The 15,596-nt window shown below is 33.6% G+C and overlaps 1 protein-coding gene across 2 annotated transcripts in view; it reads left to right on the top strand.

Annotated features, from left to right (window-relative positions):
• LOC111047803 overlaps positions 1-15,596 on the top strand; it is a 138,012-nt gene that overhangs the window by 105,729 nt on the left and 16,687 nt on the right. For both annotated transcript variants that reach the window (XM_039437977.1, XM_039437976.1), the window contains one exon: positions 12,858-13,673. In XM_039437977.1, coding sequence (XP_039293911.1) covers positions 12,858-13,673 — 816 coding nt within the window. The remainder of the gene's footprint in view (positions 1-12,857; positions 13,674-15,596) is intronic.

The raw sequence follows: 15,596 nt of genomic DNA, 5'->3' as shown, positions 1-15,596 counted from the left end.
CCATCAGCGAAGTGATTGAATAGTGGAGCTGGCCTTAAAACAAGGGGGTAACAAAGGAAAAACAAGCGGGTAGTTGCTTGTAAAGTGGTTGGGAAGATTTTCAACGGAGGAATCGAATTGATACGGATGCTTATCAAATTCAATTTGCCCAACTGAAAGTGGTTTTAACTACTGGGATAACACATTTCCAATTATTTGGAAATCTTGAAAACTGTAAAATCCAGAACATTTATTCAGTATAGGCTGTTTATACTATGCACAAAAAATTTAATGGAAAGTTATCGGAAAACCCAAAAATCAGGAAAATTGATGTATAAAAATGTATTATTATGAAATTTATATATAAAATTTATAATGCATTATTATGAGCTACCGAACCTGTTCAATGTTTTCAAATTAACTAGAGTATTTCAACTTATCACCTGTCCCTTTTACTTTGAAGCAATTCAAACAACAAAAATAATAAATAACACGCTAGCACACATCTTTGACAAACGATCTCTGAACTATTTGTCTTTAGCATTGTTTCCTCTTCCAGAACCGATTCAAGGCAGTTCGCAAGCTCTGAACATTTTCGTTCTTTATTTTTCAGTGACGTATTCGAGTTCTCTTTAGTGATTGATTCACTTTCAACTATCAGTAACGGTTGAATAGGAATAGTTATCTATTAGGAATGCTCGCATTTTAAAGTGAAATGAAGCAATCTTTCGAGTTCTGTAGCAAATCTCAACGTAATTCTCAAGTTGAGTTGTCTTTGGCCGATTTAAATGATAGTTCCGGTCAATGCGTGTTGTTTCAGGCCTCAAAATGCTCGCAATTTTAATTCTAAGATGGTTTCAAGCGATTCATAGTGCATGAAATAATCACGAAAATCTTACTTGGTGTTTGCCGCAGTTGGTGAGTGAGACTGTCGGCTCCAGGCTTCTTTCAAGGATAAGTTTATTACAGTTTCGTCAACCAAGATTTTTATCAAATTTTACAAACACAAAACGGGTCGCTATGGAGTTAGTGTTGCATAATATCCCAAGGATGCAAATATTGTAGTACATTCCCATTCATTATTCAGTATGTACAGGTTTTAAGTGTTGCATATCTTGATTTATACTCTCAGTAGCCTATGAGCTCAAATCACAAGAATTACGAGGATCTAGAAATTAATTGATTTTAATGAAAATGAAAACTTTGAAAGTGATAGGGAGGAGAAATAAAGAAATTGAAAGTAGCTTTGTTGGTTTTTTGCTTGATAGGTATTACTGTATTTGAATTTGTACACAAATGAGACTGAAGATTCAAGTTTCTTATCTTTCGACTCTTGAAGACCAATAAAACGTAACTCACACAGTTTGTTTTCTGCAAAATTACGCAAAACCAGCTGAAGTATGTCAATGACAATAAATCTGATATCAGCTGTCAGTCATCAATCTTTTTCCAGACAGGGTCACCAGTTCTAAATACCACAAGAAGAGGATTCTACACGAAAAGTCAATATTTATTATGAGGCATGAACTGCTCTGGTGGAGTGTAGACTACATCAAGTACCATTCTGGTCTCCTGGATTACCATAAAAGTCATCTTGATCGCCACATCATATAAATACCAGAAATCACCAACATCATCATCATCATCATCATCTTCGTATTCTTCGTCCTGAATACCCTTTCACTCTTTACATCGTGCATTTCTGTAGTATTGCGAAGGTAATAATATTGTCCAGTGTAAGTGTTGTGTAGGAACCTATTTATGTAAATTGGGATGCCACTGTTCATTAATGACTAATGAGATTTAGTTTTTATGTAATTCATCAAGTTTATTAATATACAGTACTATATAAAAACAATAATTATATTTGATGAAATGTAATCATATCCACTCGAAGCAAAAATAATTTACCAGATAGAGTATAGAATTACCCAATTAAATATGTATGTGAATATAATATATTATATAGATATTTGGATGATGTATAACCACATATAAACGAAAAGTCCAAGAGTTATTAAGGTATATAATCGTTGTATAAGGTTATGCTTAGTGAGAAAATGAGATTTAGAAAAATAATATATGATAATAATAATAATTTAACGACATAGTTATAGATAAGCTTAGGTAGAAACTATTACTGACTATGAAATGTTTGATTCACTGGTTCCACTTCCAGATGTGATTTTTGACTCAAATTCAAAATTAAATGCCCGTGCTTGTAATGAAATTCCATTTCGAATATTGTAGATTCTGCAAAACTTAATAGACCTGTTCTGAAGGCTTATGTTTCGTGGAACATATATCATGGAACTCATGGAAATATGGAAATCTGTAATAGTCTGAAATAGCTTACTGGAATATCACTCAGTTATGAAAATCATAAAAATGATGTAATGATGTATCTTTTCAATGTATAATTCACAATATCTATAATGTTGAACTAAATTTGAATTAATCGTAACGGCTACCACTAACTGATTACTTTATAGAGTCTATAGACAAAAATGTTATCCAAGGACTGCATCATTGAAACGTTTTCCGAAGCCTTATCTACAGAAAACTAGATTGCTCATAGTTTTTCAGTGTCGATTTTCCCTTTTGACCTTCTAAATGCACACGATAACACATTTGTTTTCTCATTAATTAATTCTAATACCATTTAAAATTTTGGAAATGAAGATTCCGAGAATGAAAGCAGTCAACATCCTACAAAATTTAAATAAAATACTTGATGACAATAACTATTTTAAAAGTTTTAAAGCTATAAAATGGAGAAGTTGGTGATAGGAGAATTTATTTAGCTGAAGTGCAAATAATTTTTTCGAATTGAAAAAAATTTTTTTTTTTAATTTTGAATTTGAGGCTTGTTGCATATTGAGACGCAACGTGACGTGACAAAACGTGACCCAAGTCTGCTAGATCAGTTAATATCTTATTATGATTATATAATAAATTATGATTTTCACAGTAAGACGAAGCTAGCAAGTGTGAACATTACTATATTATGATCAAATAAAAATAAATGATATCAACCACTACCTCCGTAAACAAAGCCATAGTGCATTCTGGTGACGTCAGCACAGGTAGGGCTCCTACACCAATAAAATTTGTTGATTTCAGCTGATCTATATCAGCTAGTGTTTTTATTGGTGTAGGAGCCCTACCTGTGCTGACGTCACAAGAATGCACTATGGCTTTGTTTACGGAGGTTGTGTATCAACTCATCTAGCTCACTCGAGTCAGATCATGACAAGTCGCGTCGCGTCTCAATGTGCGGCTAGCCTTATATCAAATATGTAGTCAAAATTAGTTTCTAGGTTACACAAACTCTCATATCACAAACTTCCCCATTTTATAGTTTTTAAACTTCTAAAATATTCCTTAGAACAAGAAATCTCATTATTTCTCTCATTCCAAAACATAATATAAGTATTATTATTATGTGAGTATTAAATATAACGATACAACATAATTGAATGATAGTAATTTTAATCCAGGTTTAATTTCTCACTCTTCAACCATCACCATCTACACATACAAACCAATTAAAAAAAGATCATCACCCCATCAACCTGCTCCATCTATTGCCCACCTGAGCCTGCTACATTATTCCAATTACATGTTTTGCCCAGTAGTTTCCCAAACTCCCCAGTTAACATTCGACAAGTTGTAAAACTCACTTAGTCGTTTGTCAAACATTTAATCTCCCATTTTTCCTGTAAAACATCCACCGACAATTACATATTTCGAGCCTCCTCGCAAAACACTAATTACAGTCTTCTAAAATTTTATGCTGCTGTAACTCAACTGGCACTTTGTTTACTGAGTGGAATTATTTGTCTGAGTATTGACTGGAACCGGTTTTTTACTACGTCGCACGTTAAGTGATACACCAACATATGTTGTGTTGTATTAATATACATGTATATACGGTACACTTAAAGTATACGTGAATCTGTCTGTTGAATGATACCAATATAGATGTAGAATAAGGTACGTAATGTAATGAATACACGAAGCTGAGGAAATGTTCAAACAATCCCACACTCTGAATACATTCCTCATTATTGTGATTCATCTCTGGTTTTTATTCAAACATTCCTTCATTATTATTGACGTATTGATGACTGTCGATTGCTGCTCGGTTACTTCAGAACCTGGGTGGGAGAATAATTCCCCGATTCAGTGTGAGTTGCTAGGCCTAGTAGAGATGTAAGTAATGTCTCTCTTTTCATATTAATTTATTCATAGATTCAGTTGTGCAAAACAGTGCAACATTAAGAAGAAACCCGCCTTCAATATTGAATTTGTAGGCTATGGCGTATAGAACTCATGATCTATCATTTCGAGATAGTTCAAAAATTTCATGTTGATGATGATCATTTCCAGATAGAAGCTCATAAGCTAGTTGAATTGAATTGGCGAATCTCTGTTAATGGCAGGGGAGTGAAGTTTACTCAAAACGGAATAATGAGAAAAATATGGAAATGATGATAAATTTCTTTGAAAAATAGAAATAGCTGAAAATGATTGACAGAAATTGAAATATTGGAAAGGGAGGGAGCATTTATTTGTAGCAGAATATTTCACAATAGTCTCAAGAAGAAGAAGGGAATAGTGTATACTGTATCATTATTATTGTATCACAGTTTCATAGTTATAGAAAGCTGAGAATATACTGCATTCAGAGAAATGTGGTTTAAATATGACGAAAGATATACAGATTGAGTCTCAGAACTGAAAAAGGAGAATGAAAATACAGTAGGCCTATTTACCTGAGCTGACTTGAAAAGATTCTATAGATAGAACTGAAAAGATTCTGTATGTTGAACTGGAACAGAATGCTCATCAATGAAACAATATTTCTACTTTGAAAAGTTAGAATCCCATAAATGGATCGCAACGACTTCTCCATATGGTCTAAACACTCCAAAATTATGTCCAATGATAAGATCAGCTTTATCAAGATCTCTAAACATTATCTAAACGACAATCAAACTGAAATAGGGATTGAAACATCACAGACAGATCCCCTCCTCTGAATCTAATTATATTCAAATCTCCTGTTTCTGAAACTTCCTCGACAGATATGATGACGCTCCAGCCAAAAACGATCAAAACTGTGGACCACCAACAGATTTCATGAATATATATTCGATTTCCACGTATATTTATATCTTGTTGCATGTATATTTCCAATTTGTCTGTCAAGAAAAGTTTAAGAGATTTTTTCCAACAGCACGTGTCTACAATGTCATGTTTAATGTCTATAAACAATAGAATTGAAGGCAGAGAGTGTGAATTATTATACAAATATTTTTCCTTGTTGTGTCACTGAGAGAAAAATGTGAGAATTATGAGTGACGTTTATTGTCCAAGCTTTTTATGGGCCAAGTTGGAGGCGAGCTGTTATGTCAGTGGATTTCTAGTGTCAGGTCCCGTTTTTGTAGAGTTATTGAACTCTAGGCCCACCGGCACTCTATTTTGACAGATTTTTGAAGAATAATTCTTCAAAATTTGAATAATTCTTCATTCACTTTGATATTATTTACTTTTCATATTGAAACAGAAATTATTTGTCTTAATATGAAAAGTAAATAATATCAAAGTGAATGAACAATTACCTCTATAATTGAATAAAGCAAACAATTCTATGGAGTGCCAATTTTATATTTTTTAACATCTTAAAAGTAGAAGAAAGTTGTAATAATAATTACTACTAATATTGTTACAATTATTTACATCTTAAAAAAGAAGTAGGAAACTCCATGGATGAAATTATTTCAATTCACAATATTATCCAATAGACATTAATAGAAGTATAAAATATAAATAGATGTTGTCTGTAGAAGAAACAACTTCATCTACTATAGAAGTGGGAGTGAATGTGTATTGCTATCGAAGAATATACAATTATATAGTAAAATTCAAGTTCGATTGCATTAGACTACGGTCTAATTATGATCGGGATTCACTTTGCACTTATATTTTATCGGAAAATACATAGGTAGACTTCAATTGAGGTGCTACATTGTTGATTCCACTAAGCCTTCTCATAAGGTAAATTCATTAAAGCATTCCTAACAACTAAATGCTGGTTAAGAATCTCTTGATGATGTTATCAAGCTGATGAACTTAACAATAACATTCATTCTCTCAGTTGAGAGAGCCTTCACGTATTTGTGGAGGAATTCAAGGCACTCAGCAACGCTAGAAAATGTTTCGTTTTCACAGGGAATGGTTGACTTCCTTGGTCATTCCACAATTTCATCTATAACAATATCACATAGAAGAAGTGGTATAAGAATCCTGTATAGTGTATACTTCAGAAGCCATCAATATCGTATAAGAAAACAATCGATATCATAACAATTAATGTTCAGATCTTTGGAAAAAGTCCTTTTTGAGTTGATTGTAACGACCAAGCAATTGGTCTGTTCTAGTATATGATGGTAACGTGTCTCAATCCTAATTCAGAATTTCAAGCAATTTCATTTCTATTTTAGTTTTGTTTCATGTTCATCAAGTTGTATCTCACGTTCGGTAGAGCGGCGGCTGTGTCTTTATTCTTGAACTTGAAGAAGATGGAAGGACAATAATGAAAGAGATGGAAGGACAAGAATGAAAGAGATGGAAGGCAAGAAAGGATAGTCGGTAGGCTTCTTGATATGGTGCCCTATTGATTGATAGGTACATCTGAACGGACAATTGAAACCTGTGCAATTATACTACCTGTCTGTTTTGTGCTGTTTTTAATGATAAAAGTCGATTGTGATGGGGAGATATGGAAGAATACTATCTTGACTATCTCTAAACAAGTTTGGAAAGCAAGAATTCGATCTGGAAAGCCATCTGTGATAGTAGTAGCTAGAAGTTTGTGGATTTGTCTGGTAGATTCAAGTCATTGCAATCACATAATAATCATCACAAACGACGATAATGGACTACAATGTAATAGCTGTTGTTATTATATCACTGTAACAATTTTTAAGCACAATGGAATATTGTTTTTATTGATAGATACATTCAGATTTGGTACTAACACTGATAATTGACTGAAAATGTCTGATTTTGTTGTTAAGTCAATAATCAGTGTTAGTATTGGTATTAGTAATAAAGTAATTTATTTAGTATATTAATAAAGTATTAATATTAGTAATAATTATTACTATTGTTAATTAGTATCAAATCTGAATGTATTATCATCCTTAAAAAGTATCTAGTTGAAAAGTATTGCATAGTATATCTTTGAAGATCATGTGATCAGTTCAAGATCATGAATTTGAAGGGATGCAAAGTATCTCTCAAAGGAGTAAAATACATTGTAAATAACTGTGGTTACAATATAGTAATAATATACTAATAATTGCAATACAATTCTAGAACGCATTAGCACAGAAATAAGAAAAAATAGTCTATCGGAACAAGACGCAACCGGAACAAGAGAAGAAAGAGAAGGCGAGTGAAATGGTGAAGGAGGAGGATTTGGAAAAGGAAAACAAGGAGGAGAAGGAAGAGGAGGAAAAATAGACGGAGGAGGAGGATGATAAGGAGCTGGAGAAGTAGGAGGATAAGGAATAGGAGAACAAAAAGAAAAGAAGAAGAAGAAGAAAAGGAAGAAGAAGAAGAAAAAGAAGAAGAAAAAGAAGAAGAAAAAGAAGAAGAAGAAGAAGAAGAAGAAGAAGATTGTAGGCAGTAGAGCACACACAGATGAGTGGGTAGGATGGATGATGGCATAATTGGCTCAAGCAATGATGCTGCTGCTGCTGCTGCTGCTGCTGCTGCTGCTATGTATGTCCCTGGCAAAGGTCAGGCTTGGAACGTGACGGCAGCTCATCACGTACTAGAAGAACAGAATGAAAAGAAAAAAGAATATGAATGGAAAGGAAAATGGGAGAGCAACATGTCGACGAAAAATAGGTGGCGAAAAAATACAGAAGTGTAGAATGTTATGAAAAGGTTTACTAGAGACGAAATAGAAATTTAATTCAAAAGGGTAGAGAAGATGCGAAGAGAAGTAAAAAGTGACAAGAGATTGAAATAATTTTAAAGCAAATATTAAAGTGATAAAGTATTGAATTTTAGTAGAATATAACATGATATATCGGAAAATATTGTTGATTGGGTGAGTACACAGAGCGAAGATTTATATTATTAGAAATAGTAGAGAGTATCTGAAACATTATGGTCATGAAAAAAATCGTTGAGTACTTTATAATTGATATTTAAGATTGCTGATTGATATTAGCATATTGTGCAATCAAATCAACTAACAATCAACGATTCTCAAAATCTGGAATAGCTAGGAGAGGATCAAGGTAATAGTTTTGAAGTTTAAGTCCCAAGAAAATCAGATTTGTAAAACGAATTATTATTACAGAAACGATATAAGAAAATACAATAAAAAACAACCAGGAAATTATTTTATACGAAAAGGTGATCAAATAACTATTCATAGATGATTTGTCTGTTCCTTGCACCTGGTAATAGCTGTGCGATTTGTAGTTGTATTGATAAATGAATAAATATGGAAAGTAGAAATAGAAATAGAAATCTTTATTTGTCATAAGGGCCATGCCCCATACAAAGAGTTGCACACGAACATCAATAATAAATAGATAAATTACAAAAATATCAAAAACAGAGCAGACTAGAAGGAAAAATTGATAATCACAGAAGCACAATTTGTAACATCAACACAATAAAGACTGGGTATAACAAACAGAATAAATGATCTAGGATCAATAGCATCATCAACAAAAAATTGTTAATCACAGAAGCACAATTTGTAACATCAACACAATTAAGACTGGGTATAACAAACAGAATAAATGATCTAGGATCAATAGCATCATCAACGAAAAATTGTTAATCACAGAAGCACAATTTGTAACATCAACACAATAAAGACTGGGTATAACAAACAGAATAAATGATCTAGGATTAATAGCATCATCAGGGAAAAAATGTTAATCACAGAAGCACAATTTGTAACATCAACACAATAAAGACTGGTTATAACAAACAGAATAAATGATCCAGGATCAATAGCATCATCAGGTTAATATGAAAAGTAAAGAAAGACAACTTTAAACTCATAAATTATACTTATAAGGTAACTGATTGTGATTTCTGATAGATGAGAGGAGAAGATGTAACTAAGGATAATGGATTGATAGAAAAATGAGGTGAAAAAGTAAAGATGTTGAAGACATATCGTGAGACAAGATGAATGAAAAATATTTATGAATCGTATAATATACAGCCATGATGAGTAGTGGAGCAGTAAGGGTGATTTGCTAGAATGTATTGAGCTGCTTGATGATTATAGACTGCACCTGGAATAACATGGACTTGCTTCACCACAAAAGTCGTGGATCACTATCCAACTCATAATCAAACTTCGTATCATTTTCAGTTCACTGCATTTGCATTACCACAACAGCAGCTAAGGTCAAGATTTCTCCCACCAACTCCTTCTCTTCCTCCTCCTCCTACTCCTCTTCATCAACCTTCTTTCAGCCTAGTAACAATTGTAAAATAAAATCTATCTATCTATCTATCTATCTTTTCCTCTTTCTCCTCATCCTCCACCTCCTACTCCTCATTTTTCTTCTCCATCATTCATTGATCTTCTTGTTTTCTGAACCATCTGTTCATTCATAATAATGCTTCTCAAATTTATTCCAATTGCTCGATGATTGCGAATGAAAACGAAATGGAGAAGCTCAACCAGCGGATAGTAAAGGAAGAAAAATATTCACATGATTATTGAGAATGGTTTTATTCAAACAAATAGCAGGGGAATTGTTGAGTTGCACTTTTATATGTTTCTATTTCAATAAACGTCTCTTCTCATAGAAAATGGATCGGTTCAGAGTGTGAAATGAATAGAGACTTATCATTTTCCAGGTCTCATTCATGTACAACATGTATATGTTATACTTTCCATGTCATATTTTACCAATTATTATTGCTGTTTTCAACAGTGTTTGTTGTACTGGTTGAAATAATACTATAGAACGCTGTCCGCTTAGTACGGCACATCGCCGCCACTGTATCTCTACTTTTCTTTGTTCTGCGTATCCTCCCAAATCGGAGGTTGTTTTAAATCAGAGAAAGACAAATATTATTTCCTTTCTGTTTCAAATGGACTATAGTTTATTTTAGGAGTGTGGGAGTATCACATGACCCATGAATGAAACCGATACAAACTCTCTAAATAATCTCAGTGAACAATCTATATTTTTAATACATCAGAATGTTGGATTTTTTAATTTTGTAGGGCGTATCATCTGTTATCCCTTCACAATACTCTTTCGTTGTTCTAATTCAGATGTTCAGCGATTCAACTATTCAACTATACAATAACATAATATTCAAATCGTTTTATTTACACTGCTGTTATGTTTGTGCTACAAGCATTATTTTGCCCTGTTTCAAATGTTACAATCATTTATAATTTTGACGAAATAAACTCAGTTAAATCCAATTCGTTAGATGCTCTAAAGTCTGCAAGACTGTTATGAGATGCAATTTCTGTTCCACATTCTCTCAGTAATAAAATTGGAAATCCCCACCACATAAGAAGAAAAGTGTAGTCTCTCAATTCTTGGAATTTTTAGTATGACTGATTCACATGTCTTGTGATCAGCGTGGGAAATATCCAGCTTATCTCTCATGTCACCGGTAATCTCCTGAAATAGAGTTGGTAATCGTCACAACATGATTAGGTATTCGAGTGGGTGAATCTCAACTGGCATCATTGTGCATCTCGTTCAAATCCACTATAGTGAGATCAACTATTAATTGTCAGCATTCCACATGAATAACATCAATCCTTCTTATCCAAACAATGCAGACAGATTGAACTGAATCTCACTATAGAACTACTATTACATAGGACAGTGGCATCTGAATTATGTGCTTTGAATCCTTATCAACACATAAGATTCTTCTCTTAAGTATATATTCCTCTTATTTTTCCCATTCTTATTATTCCATCTTCATTCAACCAGTTCATTAATGCATTGTTCTTTACCATTAGTTCTATTCATGAGATATACATCACTGAATAATTTGAGTGCATGTGTATGTCGTTTATTGTATTTGTTTTCTTTCATTATTCTTGTGATTTAAATAACATTGATTTCTCAATTATTTGGTTGAAATCTTCATTGAATTCAAGGTCACTCTAAGTAGCAATACTCTATTTAAAATTGCAGTAGCTGCTAGTCACACAAAACAGAGATAAGTATTGTGAAGTATTCAGGGTGCAAACCTCTCATAAAACTAGTTTCTAGTTTGTTTGGTAGCTCTACAAGTTAGGTAAGGAGGATAGTTGAATAGCTTGAGCCTTACAAAATATCCAGATACGAGATAAGAATAGTTAAATAGCCAACAATTATTAATAACTTTGATGATAATAAAAGCTACTAGCTTTCTCTGCATATCGCGCATTTGAAACCATGATAAAAGATCTCGGCATGCAATGTGTGCTTCTCCTGAGTAGAGAATTATTCAAATGAGGAGCTAAAATGATCTTGACAGATATTAATCGGCAAAATTCCACAGAAGCTAGAATCAGCTGATAAAGGAGACATTCTTATGGTAATTTTGCCATCAAAGAGTTTGATTAGTCGAAATAAAGCCTGGATGACAAATGGTTGATCAGCGAGATTCGTGCTTGTGTGGTGAAATTTTGGAGAATAGTGCGTGTTTTTCACGGCTCCTGAATTTGAAAGATGAATACAGGACTTGTCGCTTAAATCCTCGACAAGAATGCAACAAGGCAAAGTGTTTTGTGAATAAAAATATTTAATTCTTACCAATTTTTCATTTTATTCTTTCTTGTGCATCCACTCAAAACTAATCGGTTTTCATCTGTTGTTATTCCCAACAAACTGTTTAGAGGTTTAGTGAGATTCACTTCAAACTGTCAGCATTGAATGAATTGGAAGCATTTGTAATGCTAACAGTTTGAAGTGAGTCGCACCATAAGAGAGGCCTGAAGTGTAGGCTGTTATTCTATTACTGTCATAAATAATCATCTCTAACTTTTCAATTCGCTTCTTATTTTCACGGACGAATTTCTCCTAGTAAAATTTATTATCCCGAGATAAGAAAGATCTTTTGAATTAATTCTATTCTATCAACAATAATCTGTGTATTGTTGGAGCTTTGAGATCATAAATCTTGCCTAGGATTATAGCGGTCAGCAAATAAATGAAAATATGCAGCATACTTTATTTTCTGGAAGACTAGTTGAAAATATCCAGGAAGCTATTTTTTAAGTGGCTTGCTTGCTAAGAGAGGATGCTCAAGTATCGCATAATAAACTCTGATATGCATGCAAGGGAAACGGGCTGATTAAAATAGAATGATTCTTCCATTTCATGACGTGGCGAAGTTTGCACAGGAATGACCACTCTACCACTTAACAACGGATAAGTGTGGGCTTCACGAACAATTATTATGAGTTCAACTATTAATGGGTTCTGAAGTGTCTTAGGAATATTAATTTCTTGGGAATAATTTACAGATTTGTTTGAATTGAAGTTAGTTTCGAATTCTGATGTTAAGTTTCTTGAAATGAAAAATATTCAGCCCAGCCTTTCAGATTACTTGAATTGTATTAATGAATGGAAATGGAGAATATTTTTAAAAGAAAATTTCTGTGAAGAAAAGAGTTTATTGTTGTGTATGACCTATAAAATCTCTCGTGATTGAACTCTGTAGATGATGCTACATCATAGGTCTAAAGTTAAGTGAGGAATGGTGATTTATTTTGTATTTCAAAAAATCATAATTTTTGTATTCTTTCCAAATATTCTGATGGTCTATTAATATATATTTATATATCTCTTTTGTTTCAGGAAGACCGTATCCACCCACAATACCCACCAAATCTCACGAAACCATTGGAAACTACACCCAAAATGGACACTCTCCCCCACCCTGACCCCGACGAAAGTACCACCTTCTACAGTAATGACGTCACAAGACTTTGCAAGCTTAAAGAGAGAAGACTGCAAGACTTCTACAGGGATCAACAACTAAACGGCCAAACAGAAAAACCCGATAATTCAGCGTTTGTAACTGGAAAAACAACGATTCCTTTGACACCCCTGAAACCATCACTGGAATCATCAAGGAATATACCAGGGAATCTGTGCAGAAATAGAGGCTTCCAAGGTGATTCTGGGGAGGTGGGGAGTAATGGGGCGAAAGACTTACACCACATCAGCAGAATTCTGAAGGTTGATGATGATCAGGGTAGCAGATCTCCAAACCCCTCGACCCCACCTCTAAATGGACTCAAAACCATGACAAGTATCTTGGAAGATGTCCACCAAGACGGTCCAAAACCTTTCCTGGACAGATCAGATAATCCCCAACCATCAATCAATGACTCCAACAACAACCCAAGCATAACTGAGACAAAATTTCCTTGTCAGGAATGCAATCTTGTCTTGGGATCCATGCAGGAAGTGTCGGAACATTTGAAGATGATACATCCAGCGGCTGTTCTGAAGATAGAAGGACCTCCATTCATCTGCAAGGTGTGCAACAAAACGTTTGCTCAGAAAGGACATTTCAACTCACATCAGAAACTCCACCAGGAGTCGAGAAGCGCGGAGCATAGCTGCAGTCATTGTGGGAAGGTGTTTCTGACAAGAGCCTCTTTGAAGGTGAGTTTGGAATCTTTTTTCATCTCTCTCTATACTTATAAAAGGCTAAGCCCCTACAGACTGAAATCACACCACAGCTCAAACTACTGAGCCTAAAAACTTGAGATTTTGCACGATTGTTTATGGTAGCCTGAAAACATCCACTAAGAAAGGATTTTCAGAAATTTGCCCCCCTGAGGGAGCTGGGGCCCCCACAAAATTTTGTACTTTTTAACCGCTCATTGCACAGCAAAGTCATGAGGAACTTTTTTGTTCAGCTACGAAAAAACATTAGATCTATGCAGAAAAATTTCGATCAGGAGCACAGGGGGGTCCAGGAGAGGGCATTTTTCGAAAAATTTGATGTAAAATCACACCACAGCTCAAACTAATTGTCCTACAGACTTGAAACTTTGCAAAAATATTCTTCAAACATGCTAGACGCGCACTAAGAACGGATTTTGAGATATTTTGCCTCTAAGGGTTTCAAAGGATGAAAAAGGATCCTATAAAGTAAGGTTATGAACATGGTAAGGTGAGTGCCATATGGAAATGAGATAATATTTATTTATTGACATGTGATATTCTAACATATGTTGTAATCATTGGAAATAACAAAATAATATGATAGAAATTCAAAAAAGAACATCTGTTCTATTATTGCTTTCTACCTGATTCCACTCAACCTCAATAATATGTTCTGATAATTGATAAATATGTTTAATAATATTATTATTATTGATATAATAAAAGTATTGTTTTAGTAATTAATTATTATCATTGATATAATGATAGTATTGTTTTGGTAATCAATAAATATTTTTATTTTCACAAACTCTGTATAATTTGTAATGGTGAATGTGAAACAGCTGCATCAAAGAAATTATCTCAAAAACATATGTTTAGGAGAACCATAGTTTTGAACTTCGTTTTCCTGATGGAATGTATAAGCCTACACGTGGCATGTATTATTAATTTTTCAGCTAGAACAGTTTTTTGAGACTGCTAAATAAACGTCTACAGTTTCATCAATGCTGTATCGGCAATATGAAAACGCATGCAGTTAATATGTCTTTAAATAAAGGTGTTGATATCTACATGATAATTATTCTCTACCATTTTTATTTAATTAAAATTTCAAAATTATTCAAGCCTTGATAGAATGATTGACTCACTGTACAGTCAGTCGAAAATTTTAATATTGAAATGAGGGGTATTTTGGCAAGCTGAACAAAAAAGTAAGGTCCTATGCACCTTTTTGATATCATTTCTTCAAATGAAAAATGAGTTTTCTTGGTTGTCAAAACTCCCCCTGGAAGAGAACTATTCATTTTGTCCTATCTTTTAGTAAAATAACAATGATTTCTGCATTGAATAACATCTATCTTGCCAACAAGAATCGAACTCTTTGTGAATTTAGATATGACCTACACTTTAGATTTATATAGATCTATTAATAGATTCATGGAAATTGAAGTACTTTTTCAGTTAGTTGATGAAATTGATTATCAATAGAGAGAATGATTATAATTTCATCAATACAGAATTAGTTGAATGAATTGTCGATGTACTGAGTTCTTGGTCAACAATAATTCAATATTGGTATTTATCCAATCATTATTTTTTTCAGAAGTTATTTCATTTGAATTAGAAATATTTATAAGCTCCTATCAATTTATCATTCGTAACAATGAATTCTTCAAAACATGAATTTAATCAAATAAAAATTGCCCATACTGTATTCATGTTCGCATGTTTTCCACTTGTGATGGATAGCCAAAATATTGTGGAGCGAGCTGCACGGCGAATTGTAATCGAGGGCTCTGATTGGCTGAAAAGTTCAGCGTTCGGAGTGAGGTGAGGCGAGCAGTTAGAACAAGCGGCACGGCGAATGGTTGGGAGTATGGTACGGCGAATGATTAACAGCTGATTTTTAACATTATG

This window comes from Nilaparvata lugens, chromosome 11, assembly GCF_014356525.2.
Source record: "Nilaparvata lugens isolate BPH chromosome 11, ASM1435652v1, whole genome shotgun sequence".
Lineage (NCBI taxonomy): Eukaryota > Metazoa > Arthropoda > Insecta > Hemiptera > Delphacidae > Nilaparvata > Nilaparvata lugens.
This window is presented reverse-complemented; position numbering and strand designations above follow the sequence as displayed.